The sequence below is a fragment of the Octodon degus genome, unplaced genomic scaffold (genome assembly GCF_000260255.1).
Source record: "Octodon degus isolate 3935 unplaced genomic scaffold, OctDeg1.0 scaffold00006, whole genome shotgun sequence".
NCBI classification, from domain to species: Eukaryota; Metazoa; Chordata; class Mammalia; order Rodentia; family Octodontidae; genus Octodon; species Octodon degus.
Window position 1 is genome coordinate 31,965,266 of NW_004524582.1, and position 23,952 is coordinate 31,989,217.

At 50.3% G+C, this 23,952-nt stretch overlaps 1 protein-coding gene across 2 annotated transcripts in view; it reads right to left on the reverse strand.

Moving 5' to 3' along the window:
* The window catches only part of Htt (huntingtin), a 149,447-nt gene that overhangs the window by 9,423 nt on the left and 116,072 nt on the right, over nt 1-23,952 (reverse strand). Inside the window, exons 42-60 of one of the 2 annotated variants that reach the window (XM_004624601.2) lie at nt 21,966-22,107; nt 19,966-20,145; nt 19,659-19,835; nt 19,314-19,390; nt 18,129-18,264; nt 17,236-17,358; nt 15,467-15,680; nt 14,966-15,111; nt 13,875-14,052; nt 12,837-12,932; nt 10,070-10,257; nt 7,836-7,962; nt 6,427-6,527; nt 5,090-5,244; nt 4,638-4,777; nt 3,652-3,734; nt 2,693-2,823; nt 2,269-2,398; nt 552-707 (exon numbers count right to left, since the gene is read on the reverse strand). In XM_004624601.2, the coding sequence (XP_004624658.1) occupies nt 552-707; nt 2,269-2,398; nt 2,693-2,823; nt 3,652-3,734; nt 4,638-4,777; nt 5,090-5,244; nt 6,427-6,527; nt 7,836-7,962; nt 10,070-10,257; nt 12,837-12,932; nt 13,875-14,052; nt 14,966-15,111; nt 15,467-15,680; nt 17,236-17,358; nt 18,129-18,264; nt 19,314-19,390; nt 19,659-19,835; nt 19,966-20,145; nt 21,966-22,107 (2,680 nt within the window). Of the gene's footprint in view, nt 1-551; nt 708-2,268; nt 2,399-2,692; nt 2,824-3,651; nt 3,735-4,637; nt 4,778-5,089; nt 5,245-6,426; nt 6,528-7,835; nt 7,963-10,069; nt 10,258-12,836; nt 12,933-13,874; nt 14,053-14,965; nt 15,112-15,466; nt 15,681-17,235; nt 17,359-18,128; nt 18,265-19,313; nt 19,391-19,658; nt 19,836-19,965; nt 20,146-21,965; nt 22,111-23,952 lie in introns of both variants that reach the window. The other variant, XM_023700011.1, reaches the window with a different exon arrangement.

The window sequence follows — 23,952 nt, forward strand, 5'->3', positions numbered from 1 at the left end:
AAGGGAGTTTGTTTACCCTGTCCCCTCTGTGCGCAGCAGCCCATTGCAGGCGTGGAACCTGCCAGTCATGCCCTTGGATTTCTGGCCTCAGAACGTGAGTCGTGAGCTTGCTGTTCATGAGTAACCCAGTCTAAGGTGTTTTCTATCACAGCACAGATGGACTAAGGCACCCAGCAGACTCCAGTGCCCAAACTGTGGGAGTGGACTCGCACAGTTACTGTCACAACCGTGTCTGGAGGAGACTGTCAGCTGAGAAGCAGGGGACCCAGATCACATCAAGAGGAGGAGAATGGGACTGCTGAGCCACAGGCAGACGGAGAGGCCAGTCATGTTCCCACCACCTATGCTGTCTCCAGGCCATCATACAGCTTATGGTCCTGTGCGGACAGACAACTGTAATGACACAGAACAGGCTCAGACTCCATAGCAGGACACAGCACCCTGAGGGATGTCCCTGACAGGAACTTGAGGGTCCAGCTCAGGATGTTTCTTGCTAACACAGGTCCCAACCAGAGCAGGCCCAGGTGGCCTCTATGCTGTCCCTTACTTACCATTCCAAGGACAGCAGCCGCCTTACAGGTGGCTGGCACCAGGTACTGGACAAGAATCTCATCTTCTGGAGGGTGTGCCCGCCGCAGCTCCGTCAGTGTCGCATACATCATCTCAAATTGGCTGCGCTCAGTGAACAGGTCTGAGACTATGAGAAGCTGTGCACACAGAAGGCAGAGACAGGAAGGGAAGCCAGGCCATGAGGATAGGGCCCAAGTGCCACCAGGACACGGCTCATTCTGATACCCACTGGGAACAGAAGACGGGAACTTCCAGTGCCCTGACTGGGGAGACATCAGCCTGAACCTGGAGACCTCAACCACATGGTGGAAAACGGCCCCTGGGGTGTCTGTGAAAGTCTCTGCACACACAGAGGGTGAGCTGTGCGGGAACGCCTGGCCACCGGCCTGACCCCTCAGCTGCACTTCCAAATACTAGGCCCTGCCTGCACTGTAGGGGACGGGCCCTTCATGAGAACCACTGGGAGAGACGCTTCGTTACTTGCTTCAGAAACAGAGGTCTGGCTTCTCATCTCTGCTCTGTACACTCCTCAGCAGTCAGCTCTTCACCTCACACCTGACCATGGGGACTCGCTGGGTGGCAGCCCATGCTCTGCAGGAGTAAGCCGGTAGCAGGGGCTGTACCCACACCATCTAAACCAGCATTCTCCAGGGGTCCCCAGGATGCCAGCTCCCCCATGCCTTTTGGGGGCTCACGGTCAGAAGGACTCTTTAACAATAGCAATGTGGTACTGACCTTTCCGTTTCATTCTCTCCCAAATGTACAATGTAACTAGCGGTTACTGGTTGCTAACAGATCAAATGCCTAATAACACATATCTACATTTTATATTTCCAAATATTTAAAGACTCTAAATTTTCAAAAATTATCTCTTGTAAAAGTTATGATTACTTCAAAGTGTACTAAGCATTTTACTTTGCAAAACTGCCTAGTTTTCCCTTGCAGCCCTGAGAATACTGACAGCTCCCGTGCAGAGGCAAAGGCCTTAGGGCCTGCACTAGCTACACAGTGAAGTCCCCAAGACCCTTGTCTGGGACAGCTGCTTGACCTGGTGCTTACTCCTCACCAGCATAGGGCAAGAGAAAGCAGACCAAAAGAGGATGAGCCCTGGGACCTGAGGCAGAATGAAATGTCCCCAACTTCTCCTGTGCTGCACAGGGCCACTGCTGCTGCATTTTTTGTTTTGGTTGTTTAAGTATATGGTCTCACTACACAGTTGGGACTCGTAGTGATCCTCCTGTCTCAGCTCCCCAGTACTGGAATTATAGGCGTGTGCCACTATGCCCAGTCTCAGAGGCTGGCTCAGCACACCCAGGGGTGGGGCCAGCACAACATGTGGTACCAGGGATCAAACCCCAGCCCCTGTGCTTGCCTAAGAAGGCACTTAGTGCACTCAGCTATCTTGCCAGCCCTGCTGCTGCAGTTTGGATGTGGGAACTCTGTCCCTTTAGCTGGTTCATTAATACTACTGTACCATGTCTGGGTGTCCGTGAGGTTCCACCTGGGTTCTCAGTGTATGTGGGGGGTATGAGCAGCATCATACAGTGTGTATCTAGTACATGAAAGTAGGAATGTGTGGCAGTGTGTTTTGTGTCTGTGTGCTCAGGGATGTGTGGCTCTGGGGGATGCATGTGTAGCATAAGGCTGAACTGCACAGGTGCGCACTCCTGGAGAGGGGAATGGGGAAGGCACACATACAGAGCGAACCACTTCGCTGATCAGGATGACTGGCGTCCTTCTGGCTGAGCTGGAGGGGAGGAGCCAGCGGCTGTACAACTCGAGCAGGAACTGAGAACAGGAGTGGATGTCGACTCCAGCCCGATGTTTCCTGCAGAACATGCGACACAGATAGATCGCCACATGCAGGTGAGGTCACTTCAAGAAAGAACCCACAAAAACTGACACCAAGCCAGACATAGTGGTACATGCCTGAAATCCTAGCACTCTAGGGGACTGAGACAGGAGGATCCCAAGTTTGAGCCTAACCTGGGAAATTTAGTGAGACTTTATCTCAAGAGAAAAAGAAAAAAAGTCTAGGGGTGCAGGTGAGAGTGAAGGCCCTGAATTTAATCCCCAGAACTAATAAGTGAAAAAATAAATCCATAAAGAGGTTGGTGCATACCTGGAGTTGATGGGAGATGTGGGTGGGGATGCAGCCGCAGGGACATCTGCTTCCTCCTCCTCTTCCTCGTCCCACTCCTCCTCTCTCAGGGGGGTGATGTTGTTCCCTAGCCACACAGAGTGAATGGACACCTGCCACAGAAACAGGACCCGCAGCTTGCCACTTGGATTCTGGAGGGCAGGCACGACTGGTCCTGGAATGAACCCAGACCAAGCACACCTGCTGCACGAACAACCTCCCACGAGAGCTGTCAGAACCATTTAATAAGGGCCAGACTCCCACAGACAGCTTCGTCCTCAGGTTCGAGGCAGCTAAGGGGCAAAGGAAAGCAGCAGCAAAGAGGGGTGACAGGCTCTGAGGCAGCCTCTGAATGTCGGTGCCAGAAACAGGCTGGTGTCCTGAGTGCAGTCCTGTGCAGTGGACCCCATCTGTCAGAGATGCTGTCTCAGAGAGGCCCTAGGGTGCTGGTGAAGCCCTGAGTTGGCAGGTGGCAAGGGGGAGGCAGGAGGGGATAGCAGCTGCTGGAGGGTCTCACTGCCTGCAAGGTTTTACCCACACATACATAATTATGTAAGAATGCCTTCGACTCTCTTTGGGATAAAGACTGTAAGCACAAACAAAAGTACAAGTCCCCTTTAGAAAGTCATGTAGGCTGGGCAGTCACTGGTACACTGAGGGTCCAGCTACTTAGGAGGGGAGGCAGGAGGATCACTAGTTTGAGAGCAGCCTGCGAATGTACTGAGATCTTGCCTCTAAATAAAAAATAAAAAGGGTGGGATGCAGCTCAGTAGTAAAATGCGTGCTTCATTTGCGTTAGGCCCTGCATTCAATCCCCAGTACCACAAGAAAGGGAAAAAGACAGAAAGGAGGCAGTAATGGGTGGGGAGCAGGAGGCATTCACCCCCTCTCCTGAGGTGAGTCGTGGCCCACACGTGAGGGCAGCTAGCTGCACGGCTCACCTGGCCCAGCTTGTAGCTCATGTTGCCTAGTTCCCGCTCAGGGTTGGTCTGCAGCAGCAGCTTGTCATGACTGATGAGGGCACCTGCAAAGCAACGCACCGAGAGCACCCTCTGCATGTGAGGCCCACCCAGGCAGGTCTGCTCCTGCCTGCTAGTGCCCATGCCGTGTCTTCCCATGGGCAGGATAGCTCGCTGTACAAAGCTCCATAGGGCTCAGGTTTGATCTTATGTTGGCAGGGCTGACTGGCAAACAGCACCACCACTTTTTGTCTTAACAAACAAGATCCTGCCTGAGCTTATGGGCCTGCTCCAGAAAGCCTGTCACCACTTCCCAGAAGCACGCCTAGAGTCATACACCTGTGGGCCTCCTAGGCCCACTGCCTCTGCTAGAGCTATCCACATTCCATGTTCATAGCTCGTTCAGGTCACTGTCCCAAGAAACCCCTAGGACATGTAACACCCACAATTTTATGTAGAACCTTTTCTAAAAAACACCTTCGAGATGCTTAAACTTGGTACCACCAGCTTTTCAAAAACAAGGGGATCATCAACCCAAAAGCTATGCATTAAGAAGTACTGATTAACAACGTTCCCTTGTTCCAAGCCAGAAGGAGGAGTTCCAGCGCCTGACGTGGGGCAGGCCCATCAGTGGAAAGTAGGCTGGAGCGTGCAGAGGCCAGTATGGGACCACCCACGAACGCCAGATTTCTCAGGAGAACCAGAGATGCCCATGAGCTACACACGTGACACTTTCGCATGAGCAGAAAGTGACTACATCCTCCACGACTACCTTCAGAACGTGTCAAGTTGGGTAGATGAGGCTCTGAGTTCACTCGCAGCTCTCACTTCCTCAGCACTAGACTGTCCCGGCATGGCTGCGATGCCTAGAGCACACTTGGCCACCCTCCTGTGCCGCAGCCGGGCCTCCTGCTTCACAGTCTACTGGGGACAGCAGTGACATGCTTGTTCTAGCCCCTCCTCCATACCTGTAGTGGCAGGCGACAGAGAAGGGACAGGATCCCATGCCTGGTATGAGTGATGGGTGGCAATATTCTCCCGCTTGGAAACCATCGCTTGGATTTCCTGCTCTACGATCCCTCTGATTATGCTCAATTTCCTCCCAAACCTAAAGTGCAAAACAAAAGAACCTTCTGCGTCCTTCAAATCCTACAGCAGAAACCACCAGCTTCCTCTCTGCTGTGCCTGAAGGAACTGATCTGTACGAAGGCAGGAGTTCATTTTGTAAATGATTGCTGGGTGTCACTCCTGTGCCACCAGTCCTGGGACTCAGCGATCCCCACACCATCAACTTCTCACTGACATGGAATCACTTCACATCTGCACCTCTGTAGCCAAGAGAGCTGCTGGCCACCGAGGTGGGGAAGGGTACCCCATTGTCCCCACAGTGGGACACAGCACACACAAGAACCAGGCCAACCTGGTATCAAGAGCTTTGAGGGGCTTGTTCCGAGGCTGCTGTTCCAGAGAGCTCACAGCTGGGTTGCCAGCAACGGGCACAGTCATGGCGCTGAGCACCAGGGAGGTGATGGCCTGCACGGCTAGTACGTGGATCTGGGTCCTCTCTGTGTCTTCCTGGAAGGACAGGACACACAATGACGACACAAGACACCAAAACAGCCAGAACTGCTGAACCTCATGAGCAGTCTGCAGGCCCCATGGCCTCAGAGGGACACAGCAGTCCCACCAAGGTCAGCTATCTGCCCAAGCTTCCCCAGCACAGAGAGAATCTCCACATATCTGCCTAGAATGAATCTGATGCGCAAAGCAAGGTCCCTCAAGGGCATGAAACTCCAAGTGTGGATTACTTTGTAAGGAACTGTCCTGAAAGTGCCTCACGTTAAGGGGTACTCCATGTGATGACCTGTTGCATCTGCAGGCAGATTTAAAACAGTACTGATGATTTGGGGCATGAGCCCATCCTCTGAACTGCTGTCTGTAGAGTTCCCACCATGCCTTCGGCTAGAACTGAGGACTCTCGACCCCTACTTCTAGCACCCCCGGCTCTGCTTAACAGAAACAAGGTTGTTATTCATACTATATGAATATAATACAAATTAACACTTCCAGATGAAGAATAAACTTCTAGGGGCCAGGGAGATGGCTCAGTGGAATAAGAGCTTCCCTGGCAAGCGCAAGGGCCTGAGTTCAATCCCTGGTTCTGCAAAACAATAAAAATAAACTTCTACAAAGTAATTAAAAAAGGAAACTGTGCATGTGCATGGCCTGGATAAATTGCCTTTTTTCATTTTAATTCAACTCACCTCTTTTGGATACTAGAAAATAAACAGAACGCCAAGGTATTTTCAAAAGAGACTACAACCTTACTGATCCTTCAGGTGAGTGCACATAATCAGACACCCAACCACGGCAAGCTCGGGTCCCAGACCTCCTCAGGGAGACTGGGCCCTGCTGGGGCTATCAGGCAAGTTATGATCTTTGGTGGGGGGTAGGTGGGTTGTTTGGGGTGTGGATTTTTGGTGGCACTGGGAATTAAACCCTCACATTGCTAAAGTTAATTCCCAGCCTTTTTGAAATTTTATTTGCAGACAGGGTATTTATCAATGAGTTGTCCAGGCTAGCCTTAGCCTTGCCATCTCCTGCCTCAGCTGCCCAAGTGGCTGGGATGACAGGCGTACAGCAGCACATCTGAAGCCGCTTCTTCCAGAATGCGTGCTCCTTCTGGTGGTCAACTGCCAGAATGTTATATGTGCCCAGAAGCTGTCAGCCAGCACATCTGTGTCTTGGCCACCTTACCTCAGGTGGGCTCTCCTCCTGCTCCATCACAAGAGGCTGGGTCACGAGGACTCCAAGAAGGGTGGCCCAAGTTTCCTCAAATTGGGTACGACTGGTCCACCCTGGGAAAGTAAGTCTCTTGTTAGACAATCCCACCCGTTCTCTCCTCTCCAACTTCTAAGTGGCCACAATAGCACACCAACAGGCTCCATACCAAGAATGCGACACGCAGAAACTCTTTTCAACCCTCATGACAGTTCTACGAGAGAGGGAAGCAATTCCCTTATCTCATCAACGACACAGGAGCACACAGAAGCTGGCTACCCTCAGCCCATGTGGCAGCAGAGGGACAGGGACATGCTCCCTGAGAGGTCAGTTGTCCTCAAGCCTGACTAGAGCCTGTTGATATGGCAGAGCTCATGGGCAGAACCACAGAGAATGGCTTGCACTGTGTCTTAATGACACTGTGGTTAGAGGCTCATGCTGCTGTCTTTCTCACCATGTCTTAGGAGGGACTACAGCATGGGGTCCAGGGGGCGAGGCCCACACTCAGTGTAGCCCATTGACGGGCCATGCCCTGTTCTCCCCAAACAGGGGAATCTGTGACACAGATGCTTCTGAGGTTGGTTGTGCTCAAATGCCCCAGAAAGACCTAAGGAGAGTCAGGGTACTCACCTGAAAGCCACAAGTGCCAGGCAGAAGGGAGAGGAAAATGAGAGCATCAAACCCCAGCCTTCCCCGCCCCCATGGAGACTGGCTATGCAGACATAGTAGATGCTGACAATCCACAGAAAGAAGACACATTTCTGTGTGAGGCAGGCTCTGGGGAGGCGTACACAGCAGCCTGGGCTAAGCAGGCCAGAGGATGACACAGGAAGAGGATGCCAGCAGGTGGACAGCCATGACCCAGGTAGGGCAGGAGAGGGCAGAAGGAAGCCCCCAAGGGAGCAGAATGCTCAGGAAGGGTGTGGTGCATGAGGTGGAGGCTAAGCAAAGATGTCTGCTGCTGGAACCTTCTAGGTCAGAACAAGCACAGAGCAAGCAGAAGGTAGCCTGATAGTGGAGTCAGGGTGCCAGGACAGTCTGCTTAATCCACACAGGAGAAAGGGTAGCAGAGACAGCATCAAAAAGGTGGGCAGAATAGAACATTCTGAGAAAGTCCCGTCACTATTCAGCCTATGTGGATAATAAAGGATGGGATCACTTTACTAGATCAGTTAGACACACTGCTGCCCTGACTTCAGACACCTCACATACACACATGCTGACAGAAATTTCTCACTCTCATAACGAGCCAGGCATGCACCGTGAAATGGACCCACACAGGTCTCCACAATGGTCTACATGTGACCTGGTATCGAGAGAGGAGCCCAGCCCTGGGACGGAGGCTCCCCACAGCAGGGCCTGGACCCCAGAGTGCTCACCAGTACCTAGAGTGTTGATGCGGTAGATGAACTCCTTGAAGACTTCCTTTTCCTGCAGGAACTCCACAGGAATCTCAGGGAACACAGTGCCAAAATCCCCTCCTGGCTTGGGGGACCAACCGAGTTTCCACACCTAAGGAGAAGAAAGGAAAGCATGTCACCAGATGGGACCAGGACAGCATACTGAAAAGAAAAAAAAAACAAAAACAAAAACAAAAAAACCAAGGAAGCTCACGTCTCCAGCCAGGCCTCCTGCCAGGACAGCCATCTTCCCCACCTGCTGTCCAGCCCAGGCGTCCACGGTTTTGTGGTGCTGCCCTGGTCTCCACCAGGCCGCTGCACCTCCTACTCGTGAGAGATGCTGGTCCAGCACAGCAGGTGTCAGACAGCACCCCATGCCTACAGACGTGTACCAAACTAAAGGCAGGAGTGAAGAGAAGCTCAGCCTTGTGTACACGTGTTCTGAGAAGTAGGCATGAAATCAAACTGTATGGTCTACTTCTGCAAGCTTTCTTACCTAGGTACTCACACAAGCTCTGCCCACAGAAGGACCCTGAGGCTAACCCACTGCTTTGCGAATAGCAGGATCAATGACTACCCAGCCATCTTGGTCACATCCCTCAGTGGAGCTATAGGGGCTGAGAGGCCACTCAGGATCCCCACAGCCCACTGGTGCCAGGCCAACCTCATCACAAGAAAGCCACCCACTGACCTTGAGGGTACCGCTAGTCAGGCTTCATGCTGCTGTCACAGTGCGCTCCCTGGCCAGGATGCTGCAGAAAGCAGCTGAGCCCCCTGGAGGTTTCCCTACAGCACACAGCCTGTGCAGCACAGCCCTGGGACTTCAGATAATGCACCATCTGGACTGGGCTTCCTTGTGCCATTTCCCATGCCCCTCCCTGGGACTTGCAAAGACTGCTCATGGTGCGATGCCCCTGTGCTACATGCTCTGGCAGCTACATCGGGCTGCCGTATGGGGCCCCAGAATGGGCCTGTGCACAGTCACCCTTCATAGCAAGACCATCACCCCTAAAAATAAATAAACAGGCTCACCAAATAGCTCAATGAACTAAAAGCGCCTGCCTAGGCAGAGCGCAGGGGCTGGAGTTAGATCCCCAGCTCCACAGTCATGCCAGCCCCACCCCTGGGACACACTAAGACAGTGACTGAGACTGAGCGTGGTTTTAAGCTCTTGGGAGGCTGAAAACAGGCAGATCACTATGAGTTCGTCTATGTAGTGAGACCTTGTACTAAATACATTAAAAAAAAAAAAGATCCTCACCCCTCCAGGTCCAGAGGGTGTCTGTGGGGAACTGCTCGGATTACTTCAGAGCTCAAGGGCGTCTAGGGACACCTGAGGGCATGGCCCTGCCTGTCCAGCACAGGCACTCCATAGGATACAGCCATGGACCCTGACACAGCACAGGTACACACATGCACTGGTTATTGCGCTATGTAGGGACGCAGACACGAGGGAACAGTTTGTGTGAGAATTACGCAGCAGTAACGCAGACAGCTCCCGTGTTCTCGCTCTGGCTCCTCTGCTCACTCCGTTTCATGCTGCTGTTTCTTTAACCTTGGGACCTCACTCGCGAAAATCTCCCTTGGGCCCCCCGAGCAGGCCAACAGTGCCCCTTCTTCTGGATGCATGTCCCCAGGACCTTTCATACACGCACCAGAGGGCGTATTTCAGCGGCAGAGGCAGGCCTTCGTCAGGTGGCGACAGTGGCCACCCTCAGACCTGCTGAAGCTGCCCTTTCTGACCTGCCTGAGACTGCGCTTCACTGCACTAGTGCAGGCCATGGGTTGGGCAGTTTCACCGGGGAGTGGTCATCCAGCTGCCACCAGCCCTCCTCACATGCTAGATGTCTACTGCGGTATCAAAAACAAGAGTCTAAGCAATGGTATTCTCTTTCTTACTATTCTAATGATAACTTCAAGAGAAAAATTGCGAAAATGCTTATGCAGAAATGCACTAGCATCTCTAAAGACAATTACTTCTGAAGAAAAATATGTGAGGCTGGAACTTCTAGCCTACTACGAGATACTTCAGAGTCACATACAACATCCACTATCAGTGGCGGGATCTTATCGGATGTATATGCCTCAACTCATTTTGGAAACCCCAGCACTTCCACTGACAGCACTGCACAGTATGTCTGAGGACACAGACAGATGTCACCAGAAGTGTGAATTTTACAGCAGGGACCAAATGGTCTGGCACAAATAAGCAGACTTACCAGGGGTGGCACTCGCGTGTAACTGTTGACCAGGGGCAGGCGGGCTAGGCTGACCACAATGTTCTTGAATACTGCTGTGAGAAACGCGGGCATGCTGCTGTTCCTCTTGTGGCCCAAGGCTAGCACGGACTGCAGTGACTCCACCATCTCTGCCACCATTTCACAAGCCGTGGTGATATACGTGGGATCTGCACCAGCAAGCATGTCAGGAGAGGACTCTCAAACACATCCCAGCCTGCCACTACCCTGCACACCCTATGGAGTAGACGTGGCCTACAACAGCTGCTCAGGCCACCTGGCCTTCAGACTGGGGACAAGGGATGTGCGTTTCACCTCACAGTACATATGGAAACCGCGCCATCCTCCCCATTTCTGCTCAGACAGTGGCAACAGCTGTGGGCCTGACCTCTAGTGCTGGTCCCCACGTTCTTCAGCCTCCCTCAGCAGGCACTGCTTGGCAACATCTGGACCCCAGCACGTTGTCCCTCAGATTCACAGGTCCTTTAGGACACCTCCCTGGCCTGGCAGCCCTGGCTCTCTCAGGATCCGCACTTGTCTCTACGCTAGAGTGCAGAGACCCACACTGTAACCCTCCCTGGTTCACCATCTCCCCAAATCCAGGCTGCCTCACAGGCTGAACTCTTGAAACAGTGCTAGGGGAAATTCCTGGTTAAGAACCACGGTCTCGCCTGGCAGGTTCCAAGGACAGGGGTTGTTCATATTCACTGTGAATCTCACATACAAGGTGGAACTTAAAACTTGTTTCTTAAGCTGATACATGTTTGCTACATGGCTATTAGCCTGGGGCACAAGATTCCACAGTTTAGCAAAGTAATTCTTACTGAGTTCAACTGAGCTAAGAAAAATAAGGTTGGCATTAATAATATTTATTGGACAATCTTTATGAAGGGTTTTTTTTTCCTTTATGTTTTTGGTACATGGTCTCACTATGCAATTCAAACTCAGTGATCCTCCTGCTTTCAGCCTCCCAGGGCTGGGATTACAGGCATGTGCTAACACACCTGGATTCGGTCACTGGTTTAGTGCACCCCCGGGCAGAGCTGGGGCAGCATGTGGGACCGGGGATTAAACCCTGGACCCTGCACTTGCCAAAGCAGGCGCTTAGTCTGCTGAGCTATCTTGCCCACCCTTTATGAAGTATTAACATATGTAGGTGATAAAAAACTGAATTTCTTCCTCTGGCCAAGATTAAATGAATTAGCTGAAAGAGTGCTGTGGAGAATGGTCACAATGATATCAACCCAAACTCATCCCCTCCACCACCTGCCTGCTGCTCCAGCTCAGGGCCCTGAAACTCTGGCCGTGGGCGAGCAGGGCACCCACCTATGACACCTGCAGGTGGGGAGCCACTCCAGAGTGCTCGCTGCAGGCCAGCGTGCAGTGCAGGTGCAGAGAGTGCGCAGCTCCAGACACAAATCCAGAGAAAGACGTGGTGTACTGAGCTGTCGCTGCTTCTGGGCCATTATACACTAGGAAACCTTGAACTGGGGCCAGAAGAAAGAACACTGTGCCCAAGACTAAAGACAGAGACACTGCCTGCGACCAGGCTCCTGCGGTAACAGAGCCGAGAGGCCTCGGGACACAGGCTGGGAGGATCAGGAATCACTCAGCCACAATGCTTCCTCTCAAGCAGCCTTGTTGCTGCTGGGAAAGTGAAACAGATACTCTAGATCAGGAGAGAAGCAAAGGAAAAGCTACTGATGGGCCGAGTACAGACCAGGCTTCAGTGGTAGTGACTTCAACTTTTTGGTAAAATGAACAAGAATTGCCTGGAATCCCTGTACTTGGGAGACTGAGACAGGAAGATCTCTAAGAGTTTGTGACCAACCTGGGGGCTACAAAAATGAGCACAGGGGGGGCCTGGCCCTAGCTCAGTCCTTTAAGTGGCTGCTTCCACAAAGCTGTCAGCCTCAGGTTGCTGGAGTTCGAACCTCACAACTCTCCCGCTGGCCAAAAGTGCCCTGAAGGCATTCGAGGAACAACAACAACAACAAAAAAACATTATTCCATTTGGGGGCCTGGCCCTAGCTCAGGCCTTTAAGTGGCTGCTTCCACAAAGCTCTCAGCCTCAGGTTGCTGGAGTTCGAACCTCACAACTCTCCCGCTGGCCAAAAGTGCCCTGAAGCCATTTGAGGAACAACAACAACAAAAAAATCCTTATTAAAAAAAAAAAAAAAAAAAAAGAGCACAGGGCCAGCCTGAACTGCATAGCAAGATCCTGTCTTTAAAAAAAAAAAAAAAAAAGGAAAAAGAATTTTCTTTTAAAAATCTACCAAAAGAGATGCACAAATAGACACTCAGGTCATGGCATACTATGCGGGTACTTCCCACTAACCTCAAGTTCCTTAGTGTTTCTATGTATTCACTAGACAAACATTGGCCGGTCATTCGTAACAGGACAATCTTTAAAGAAGTCATACACATTCCCTGCCTTTAAGGAGCTCACAGTCAACGCAGTCCCAAGGAAAATGCTAAGGGAGAGACTCTCCCCAGAGGGCAGAGGAGGATAAAGGGGAGGGAGGGGCTGGGGAACAGAACAGCCCAGCTGGGTGGGACGCTTACACAGCTGGAGCACAGAGCCTGGGCCCAAGCAGAGCAGAAAGTGTCACTTCTAAAATTCAGGGATGACGAACAGAGGTGGTCAAGCTAAGCCTGTTTTAAGAGTCTACATTTCCCACTTTGTAAGTCTCCTTTGTGAAATGAATTTCAAGTCCAAAAAGAGGTAAAAATGGGTCCTAAAACTTACTGTGTGTGTCTACATCTACTTCCTCCTCTTGGATGGCCCTCAGGGTGCTTGTCCGACTTTCTGGACTGAGAAGCTGGTCTCCAGGCCGCACTGCAACTGAAAAAAGCAGAGCAGATGAGACCCTCCAAGCAGGCCACCACCCCACTCTACTCACTCCTCCACTTCTGCACGGGCCTTGCAGAGCTTCACAGGGACATCTGTGTCAGTGAGGTCTACACTGTCTTCTATTTGGTCAAGCAGAAAATAGCAGACAGGACCGGACTCGGTACCTGTCTCGTTAATCATGAATGTGTGAGGCAGGTGCTGCTACACAAGGGTTCCCGAGTATCCTGCGGGCCACCTCCACCCCCGAGGCTGTTATCACACAGTTCGTGATTCATCACTGCTACAAGCACCACAGTAACCCAAAGACGCCGGGCTTTCAAAAATTAATCCCTGAATCTTCATTTTCAAGTTGACTACAAATGCCCAGATGAAAACAATTTAAACAATGAAACATCAAAAGACCACTCTATAATGTCTAATTTAAAAATACAAAACTTCAAAACACCCTCTAACATGTAAACTATAATGTCCAATTTTTTAAGCATTCTGGCCAGTGACCCTCACCGAGGACACGGCACTGTTCCTTGAGAAGAATGAGTCACTTTAATTTTATAATACATTAGTACTACAAAGCAGTATAGAAACAGCATTTCGAAGCTAACAGAAGACAAGCCATCTTTTGAATGTAATCTTATAATCATTTAAGACTAAAAATGAAACACAGTCAACTAGGACCAGAGATCAAAGAGATTAAAGGAATATTGTTTAGAAAGCTGAAACTCCAAAATCTAGACATGTTAACTAGAAAAGCTAATTTGAATTAAATTCTGGCACAGATGCCAAGATTCTGGAGGTAAAGAGATGGGCTTTCCAACGATAAGGCCCCACTCACCCACCCCCTCAGCTGAAGCTCCTGGAGCGTCGGGGCCCAGATGAATTGTGTGGGGACGCACTGCCCACTGCCACTTCCACTGGGCAGGGACATGGACTTACTTGCTTCCAAGATGAATCTCACAGAGTGGATGAGGGAACAGGCATGGGTCACGAACTCAGGGGAGGAGGCCACATTCCAGAGACCCGGCTGCTGCAGGGCCAGGCAGCAGCAGTCCAGCCCAGCCTGGAGGTCCAGACTCAGTGGGATCTGCTCATGGATCAAATGCCACGACAGGGCCTAGAGGAAAGCACCGTGTCAGAAGCCACTGGCTGCCCTGCCCTCTTGGGGGCCTCTAGGAAGCAGGGCCATGCCCAGCCGATGGAGAACTGCTATGCCAAGATCTCAGGGCCAAGGGCCAGATGAGTCTGCTCTTCCCGCTCCCTGACATTCTGTCCTGACCATCACTGCCCTCCGGTCACCGGCCACAGGCTCTTCTCTGGGGTTTTTGCAGCTCAAGCTCACCTCTGTTGCACTGCTGCTCCCTACAGGGCCAGGCCCTGAGCCTCTGTGACATGTGAACATCCCACGCCACGGGCCAAGTTGGTTCCAGTAGCAGGAACCAACTATGATGGTGCACAGGCAGGCATAGAGTATGACTAGTAGCTGTCACTCTGCTGTAAGTGTACATTTGCTTTCTAGTTGTCCCCACTGGGCTGAGCCTTGAAAGACAGGCCTGACTGAGGGACACTTTTTCAGTGCCCCGGACTGATGCAGGGGACCCTCCTCTCCTTAGTGAGAGGTAGCACCTGCATACTAAGGATGGGCAGCCCACCTCTGACACTCGAAGGAACCAGGCCCTTTTCCAACATATACAGAAAAAAGGCAACACATGCCCCATGGCCCAAGAGCCTCGATTTTCTGCCTGACTTAAAACACAGCACACTGCCCAGATGATTAAAATTAGCATCTGTACCAGGGCTGCCATGCAGAGGTGAAAGGCTGCCCTGCTGATTCCTTCAAGTCCCTGTGGGAGCAGTGTGGCCAGGGGTGAGGCAACCAGTAACCCTGGGATGGGACCTAACAGCAGGTCCCTCTGGTCACGAAGGTGGGAGGTACAGCTGGCCAGACTGTCAGGCCTCTTGGTTTTCAAACAGCAGGGCTTACTCTCAGTGCTAGTCACATGGACAGCAGGATCCAGAGCGGCTCTTACCTCCAGGGTCATCACCACAAACTTCACCGTGTCTTTTTCCTTTTCAGGAGGAAGGTGTAAATGGGCTGGCACTTTGGACACCACCACCAGGTACTGTGCCAGGGCCCGGGCCAGCGTGGTAAGGGACTGGTACAAGGTGGCATCCCCTGCAACACAAAATTGCTATGGGTGGCTGCAACCCAGCACAGGTCTTCCCCATTCAAAAGTAGCCAAGCAATTCCTTGAGAACCTAAGCACAGCACTGGAGGGAACACCTTGGATGCTGCCTGCAACACCAGCCGCAGCCCTCCAACGAGGTCTGCAGACTTCCAAAGGCCTGCAACTGTGTGCGTGAGTGGCCAAGTGGCAAGCACCTGGCAAGAAATTCAGAGCTAACAGCAGCAGTGCTGTTTCTCAGCTACCTCCATCAACACTTTCAATATCTGAGATCAGTGTGTTTACTTGGTGCAAAGCACTGTGATGGCTCAGACATGTTTCTTAAAAATAAGTTATTTAAGTTACCAAATAGATCATTTAACTTGCTCCAGTAGGCTGTGGGCTCTGTGGGCAGGAAGGGCTGAAAGACTTGATGGACAGCAGGAAGCTGCTGAACGAAGCTGGTCACACGATCCAGAGTCACCCCACGGGCTGCTTCAAAAAGAGGGCTCTTCTGGCCAGCTGCAATTTCACTCAGGCTGAGGCTTAAGCATGGAGCCAACAGGCTTAGGTTGAACTCCTGAGATCAGAGCAGTAAAGGTCATACAAACGAAAACACACTATAGTTTTCAATCCCAAAATACAGTCAAGGCTAACACCAGCATTTCTGAGATGTATGGTACAGGTTAAACATACAAACGGTCCCGGGAAACACCCACTCGGTAAATGTGTATTTTATGCTCTCAGATAGGTTTGAAATAAACTCTAGTATGAGAAATTTTAATGGATAAAAGCAGAGCATCAAGGCTAATGTGCAGCCTGGTATGATGGAATATGTCTATAACTCCAGCACTTGGGAGTCTGAGGCAGGAAAATTGCCTCAAGTTCAAGGCCAGCTTCAGCCTGAACTACACAGCAAGACCGTCTCAAAAAAGCGAGAGGGAGGGAGGGAAGGAGGGAGAGAGAATGAACTAATACGCCATCTAAGAAGTAAACCTGATACCAAGCATTCCTATAGTTTGAGAAAGATATAGAAAAGCAGGTGGAATAAAGTGAAGTGGTTATCAAAATGATGAAATTTTGCTTGGAAAAAGCAGTTTTTTTGGACAATTTGTATCATATGTATCTTCTTTTTAGCCATCTAAAGGGTTTTATTTAATTTTTTTGACAGAACACTGACTTTAGTTTAAGATTCAGAAAAGCACATTTCATCATCAGTTCCCTAAACTGAATATTCCTGCAGTTACAATTGGAAGTTTTAAAGCCGTTAAAAGCCCACTTAGTGAAAGAGAAAACTTTAATAAAACTGGCAGTAAGCAAATTTACCATTTAGTAAATAAGCTCCCACTACACAGAGCTTAAGAAGAGGCGAACTTCAGCAAACCCACTCTCGCTCTCCTGAATTTCTCCTCCTCTTCAGGGCATTTCCTGAATACCTTTGTTCAGAATGTACCCAGTGCTGTTCACTGACAGGCCTAACCTACTCTGTGGGTCTCAATCTTGGCCGCGTTCCTACTGGGAACATGTCAAGGCAGGACCAGAACACCACAGGCCAGGTAGCTCTTCCTTCTCAATGGTTTGAGGAGGACCACAGGGCTGAGGCAAATCTAAGAGAAGGGACCACGCCTCACAGGATCTGCCCAGGCACTCTAGAATGGGTCTACCCATGCAGCCACGGCCTCTGGGCTGCTGTGCTATGTGCCTCTAATACCTGGGGTGGTGTGGGCACTGGAGAGTATCACATCAGTTTCTAAAATACCACAGACAAGGTACTAAAATCATGCATGATGCCAATGACATAACAGCTCACTTCACTACTATGAGACAGCAACGAAACACTGGCTGCACTGGCCACTATGTTTCCTTTCATGACTGGAAGGCTGAGTTACAAACAACTCACCTTTTTGAAGCCTAATGTGGTTGAAGGAACAGCCTGCTCCCACTTGGAACAGACCCCTAGCCCTGTGCCATCCCTATCTAACTAAAGCCTCCCTCGAGTTCCCATTGTAGTCGAGGCTTCCACATGCCATCCCTGCTGGCACCAGTGCTCGTGCCTATGGTATATCGATCACAGGAAGAAGAGACAAATCCAACAGAGACAAGACAAGCCACAGCGACGGTCCCACTGCCCCTACCGAGCTCATCATGAAAACACGCATGTCCTCAGCAGGGAGGCGATGCACCAGCTCTGCACCTTCCAGCAGCGCAGAGTCCGATCTGGTCCAACACTGTGACCTGACAAGGCGGACGTACCAGTCCTGGGTAAAAGAAGATGGTAAAGGAGTGTGACCAGGCAAGGATTTGAGTGCCTATCCTGGTAATACTGGGCCCCTTATCGTCTTACAGCTCACCAAACCACTACCTCTTCCCAGCATTTGCTGTTCCCTCCCTGGGCCCAGAAGTTCATCAAACTCAGCAGAGTCCCAAGGCTCAACAGCCCCCAGCTCGCCCTACTTGCCATAATACCAGCACCCTCACTGGGTGTGTGCATGGCAGGGCTCTCTGGGAGGCTGCAAGTCTCCGAGACTTTGGTTCACTTCTCCACAGAATCCACTTGGTCCCTAACTCCAAGGTGTGAGTGAAGGCAATGGCAACACTCCGGGGCCAGTGCAGTGGCAGGGTGAGTCACAGGAGGCAGCCGATACCAGAACAGGGAAGTGAGCCAAAACGAGAGGCACAGATGTGAACATGCGCACAGCAGGCTCCAGGCTGTGAGGACCTCTCCTAACCCCACACTCCTGTCTACTCTCCCCACAACCCTAGCAGTGAAGACCTGGCTTTGCTGACTTGCCCTTTCACTACAGCTTCCTGACTGACACCCCTGCCAGCCAATGCCATGTGTTAGCACTGCCTTTCTCACTAACACCTTTATAGCCGCAGATGTCTTCTCTCCAGTCCCAACCAGAATTGCTGATGCCTTGGGCCAAGCATGAGCCCCACTGCACACTCCTGCATGCTTCAGGACGGATAGAAGCATCAATGTCTCCTGGGCTTCCAAGCATTGCATGCAAACCATCTGGACACTTACTTTGTCTGGACTTGTGTCCAGAGACGTGTGCCCATCCCCGTCCAGCGGGTGGGAGGTGACAGGGGGCAAGGGGCTGAGTGAGTCTTTCACAGTGGAAAGACGGAATCTGTCCAGCAGAGAATAGAGCCTCTGGTGTCTGAAACACAAACACAGATAACACTGCAGTGCAGTCACCTTCATCCTTGCCTCTGTTGCAAAGCAAGGTTCCAGAGACACACGCCACAAGGAAGGAACAGCAGCGCAGCGCTTCCTCAAAGTATGAAACCTTCTTCCCTTTCATACTCCTGCAGGTCAGGATACAAATTCAAACCCTCAGCTACTTTATATCATCACAGTTTATACTTCACTGAAATCTGCCAGGAATCTTGTTTCTATCAAACACTGCAACAGGCAGTCCAAGGTGCTACATTAATGCGGGAATTCTTACTACTGCATAGGCAAAAGACGCAATCTCCTACACACCAGGCACACAGACTCTATTCATGCTCCCCAAAGGGCACAATTTCTATCGTTATGGAAGGTCACTCCATAAAAGAATGCCTTCATCTGGTGCAAGGCATTTACAATCTTGGCCCTCTAAGACTGCCTTCATGACAGAACCATTCTCTCTCACATACACTTCCCCCAGGCAGTGGAGGAAAGGAAAAAGATGTTCTTAATTTACTTCGCAGTCATGGAAATAGGTTCACATTATAGATGTACACATTTCTAACAAGGGCTTCAAAAGACATTCAAACAGAATCAGGTGCCTGAACAGTCATGAAGAGACACAACTTTTAATAAGATATAGAAATAATTCTTGGCTGCCAAGAATTGAGAAATGCTTTTAGGCTTATCAAGCCACTGGAATGTGCTTTGATTTTGCTATGGTAAAGCTCAGATTCCCATTTGTTTCCCGGGCAGTGACAGAGGCAATAGAGTACCTACTAGCCCCACCCCGAGCAGCCAGGATGGTGCAGGTGTGCTCCATACCTGTGGCATATGAGAGGTTGCCAGGTGCTTTTTACTCTGATGAAGTGCGGCCCCACTGTGTGGGATGTAGGAAGCCTTCCTAGGGTGTCACTTCTGCAAGAAACCCGCCTACAGAGCTGATCTGTTTTTCAACCCATCAATCTACCCCATGCAAGTCTAAGTCTTTGTGTCCTGGGCAATCTGAACACCAGTCCCACCATGTCGCAGCATTACCTCCGTGCAAGGCCACTGCTCTGGAGGTGCTCCTGGATTCTGTTCAGTTCTCCTACTGGCAACTGTGCTGTGCTGCTCTAAATACACAAGGACACATCAGTGGGTTTGAAACACATAAGGAAAAAGAAATAATCCTACATCACTTGAAAATAATACTTCTGTGTACAGTTCATGGAGTACGGGTAGACTAAAAGCATCTGGATCAGACACAGAATGACACACACAGCCCACACACTTCTAGCAGGAACCACAGCAAGACTGGGCCTATGCTGAAGAAAAGCCAGGCAAATGATCTGCTTGCCCTACTAAGCTTTACATAAATCAGGATCAGTGTTTCTCCTGTACCTGTAAGTTTGCAGCCAGCAGCATTTCTACCCGGCGACAGGCCAGGGTGTCGACCCTGCGAGCTAGTGCACGGAAAGGGGTACCCAGCAGCCTGTCCACGTACAGTGTCAGCACTGTGCCTGACTGGCTGAGGTGGATGCCTTCCAAGCACTGCAGCGTCTTCTTCAGAGTGGTTGGCTAGTATTCAAAGAGGAAGGACAGGAGCTGATTACTTGGGTGACTGGAAACCAGCACTCAGAAAGCCCGAGTATTTCATTTTTAAGGCACAGGAAACCAACTGGTGAGAATCAGCAGAATGAAGACTTACAGTGGAAAGATTTTCACAACGAGACTGGATTGCCTGGATGAAAAGGCCACTGGCGGCGGAATTCCGATGGACAGCACTGATGAAGTCTTGCACCGGAGGCTCGTGGGAAAGACTGATAAGATCCTGAATGTGGTTCACGATGAGCCATGTTAGGTGCTCAGAGTCGTGGAGGTTCTGACACTGGGAAAGATGCAACGCAACTCATTTTCAAGCAGCCAGATAGTAATGCCATAGAGAAAGTGAGAGGGTAGGAAAGAGGAGGCACGGAAGAGGTACAAAACCCAACTGACAATGCCTCTCACCTCCAAACACAAGCTTCAGCATAGGTCATGGCTAGGTACATGGCCAAAGGTCAGAGGACCAAAAGAACACGAGCTGTTCCATGGACCAGCCTGCCCACATACTACACGTTAGCCCTGGGCAGCCAGGGCAGCCAAGTGGCCTGGAGCTGACTGGGGGGTCTGAAGCACCAGTACGCGCAGGAATGAGAAATACTTCCTGCCACAGCAGCTGTCAAACCTCCCAGCTCCAGTCTGGCCACCTTGTGACAGTTGAGTGGGGAAAAAGTCCACAGTCACTGCAACAGTTCTCGCAGAACTCTTGAATCCCAAAAGACTGTTGGAGTGCCTCAAATATTAAATGAAAGAAATTTTACTTAAGATTTATAAGGAAATACGAAAAGGCTATTTTTAAAACACATATAGCATTTTCATCTTAATTCATAATCTTTTAAGGCAGAAACCAAAATATGATCAATTCCTTGGTAGCTGCTTAGCGCTGACTAGTGCTCTGCATCTAGGGTTACTTGACATTATTAACATATAAAGCTATCTTTCTTTTATAGTTTTATAAAACAGCATTATATAATCAGTTCTCTTACAGTCAAATAAGATGGAAAAAGATGTTTCAAATATTAAGCAAAAAAATGAACGTTAGGAAACTGCTGCCACCGTGGAAACACTCCATGAGCACATCTAGTTGATGTCACCTTTTTCTGATTCAGACTATCTGACAGTTTGCTATGCGACAACAAACCAAGCCTGCAACAGAGAGATGTGTGTATTTTGACACAGGCATGGCCAAAGCGTTCAATCCAAGAAAATTCAACAGCAGGTTATCTTTGAAAAACACAGTTACAGAACATTCTCTTTTCTTCTGTTTAAACATGTGATACTACTTGTTTAAACATGTGATACTACTTTTGAGATTAAAAACAGTACAGAAGTGGTTTTTTTAAAATGGCATTCAAACAGGACTCCATTTTAAAATGTAGCAATAAGTAGTTAACACTTTTTTTTTTTTTAACATTTAGTGTGTGTGTGTGTGTGTGTGTGTGTGTGTGTGTCCAGCTCAGCCCACCAGGGGGCGGGGCTGGCTGGCATGTGGTGCTGGGGGATCGAACAGTGGTCCCTGTGCTTTGCCAAGCTTGTTCCAAGTAGGTGCTTTAGACCACTGAGCCATCTCACCAGCCCCCAGTTAACACTTTTTGAAAAAAAAAAAAAATTAAAGCAGAAGCCCACAATGGTCAACACACTTAGTTTGTTTTTGAAATTATGTACCCTTCAAGTGCTTCAAAGGCCCAGCATTATGTCTCTAGGCGCAGAGCAGTTTCAGGGCATTGCTGACTGCTTGAGACAGCTGAATGAAACCCTGGAGACACTGACAAACCTAGGAGAGAAGGACCAAGCCTGATTCCTAGTCACACACAGTGGATTTAACATCACTCCCAATTAAAAAAATTTTTAGTACAGGGTCTCACTACACAGATCAGACTTGTAGTGATCTTCCTGTGTTCAGCCTCCCAAGCGCTGGCCCAGTCTCAGGCTCTGTCTCAGCAAGTCCTGGGGGCGGAGCCAGCACGTACCCAGTGCCTGGCCAGCCCATCACTCCCACTTCTGATGGGACTGGGGGACAGTGGGCGGTGTGGTCTCCAGCAGTCCACACAGCATTATTCATGTCTCCTGCTTTCCCCACCTCCATTTGGGAATCTGCAAACTTACAACATAGTCACAGAAGAGAATGAGGGCTCCTCTTCGCACAATTTCTCTATTGCACATTCCAAGTTGAGCTGTCAAATCAGAGTCCTCTTCCTCGCTGGACACGTGGGAGCTGAGTGACTTCGTGCACGACAGACTGTGTCTCCTGCTGAGTGACAGAGGCACTGAGAGCGTGCGTGGCATGGCCTAGCGTGCTGCACTTGAGTTACACTTTCTTTTTCTTTTTGGCGGTACCAAGGACTGAACTAAGGACCTTGTGCTTGTCAGGCAGGTGTTTATTCTACTGAGATATCTCCCTAGTCCTTGAGTTCTACTTTTGAGCTTGCTACAGCAGAATGGTGTGTGATGACAGTTGTCTAGTTACCTGTTCCTGAGCTCCAATAGAGCACACAGGAAAAACTAAGGCACACAGAGGATGGTGCAGCTAAAAGGCAAAAATCCACCCAAAAGGTCACACCTTTAGGATACCCTTTCTGCAGAATCCAGTGGTGGAGTAGGGAAGGGCAGCCCACAAAGGATAAGAAAAAACTGCTTAAAATGATAGCACTGTTTGTTGCCTGAGTACCGCCAGTATTGAAGTACATTTTCCTCAAAATTTTATGTCTATTAAAAAGCTGTCAAGCACAAAACCTGCTTTTCTGTCACTTGTGTGACTCATTCTCTCAGTTACAGAGCCTCTACTGGACAGCAAGTGGTGCCTGCAACTCAAACACTAGCAGCATACATACAGGGGGTCCAATATCCACCCAGAGTTAGCCCCAGTTTACAGCAGTATAAGACCCATCCCAAACTCAGGAAAGACACTGCTGGCAAATAAATACCCTGAGTCCAGGCTGACTTCATCTGTGGGACTCACAAGGGGATGAGCTGGGAAAAGACTGACATGCGGCCCATGGCCATGGCGGGGCCAGGACCCTTACAGTCCACCCAATGTTAAGCAGATAAAAGCAAATCATAAACCCATAGTGTCAGTCCAGAAAAGGTAGACAAGAGAGCAGAGCCCACATGGGACTTCTGGAGCCATGCTACCAGTCAAGTGTGGCCTTAGACCTGCTGCCCTCCTGAGGCAAAGGCAAAAAGGCAGGAGTGAAGAGGACTGGGTTTGTGTTGTACATTAACTTGTGCCACTGGGTAAGTTATTGACTCCCTGGGAAGCAGAATGAACAAAGCCCTTAGTGACTGCAAATCTTTTAGAGCTTTCATTGCTAACAAGTAACTCATCAGGCCTGCACCAGTCTGCCACCACTGCTCTAGAACAGCACCTGACACAGAGCTAACCTACATGCGGACGGTCTTTACCACTGTTTTAGTATTGCTTCCACCATCGGAGTAACTGAATCACTAACTCAAGTTACTGCTGGGAGTGTGCGCATGTGTATGTATGCTTGCATGTGTACACACACATGCTAAACGCAGACAGAGCCCAGCTCCTCGCGGCTTGTGGGCCACTGGAAGCAACGGGCGTCAGTCAGAGCATCACAAGATAAAACCCTCCGTTTTGGCCCTGACACCACCAAAGAGCACGAAGGCTAGCAGTGAGCAGCACCCCCAGAAGGAAGGGGAGCCAGGAGTCTGAGCTGACCACCAAGAGATGAGGCTGTCACAACTCTGGTGACATACGGGCAAAATCGCAAACTCAATTGCAGCTCAACTCTGAAACATCGCAGTAAGTGAATAACTACAAATAAGGCCGGCATCTGCGCCCAGAGCGCCCTCGCTCGCACCAACCCCAGCAGATGCTCTTAAGTCTCACTATGCAATTCCGGCTCCCTTGAACTCACTCTGCAGCCTTGAGCTCAAGGGACTCTCCGGCCTGGGCTACACAGGTGTGCCAGTGCCCCTGGCCGAGGTGACGGCCTTCTGTAAGCTCGTCTGTGACACTCCCGTCCCCAGAAGCTGAATCCCCCCTCTTCCACCCTCTCATCCCCAGAAGCTGAATCCCCCCTCTTCCACCCTCTCATCCCCAGAAGCTGAATCCCCCCTCTTCCAC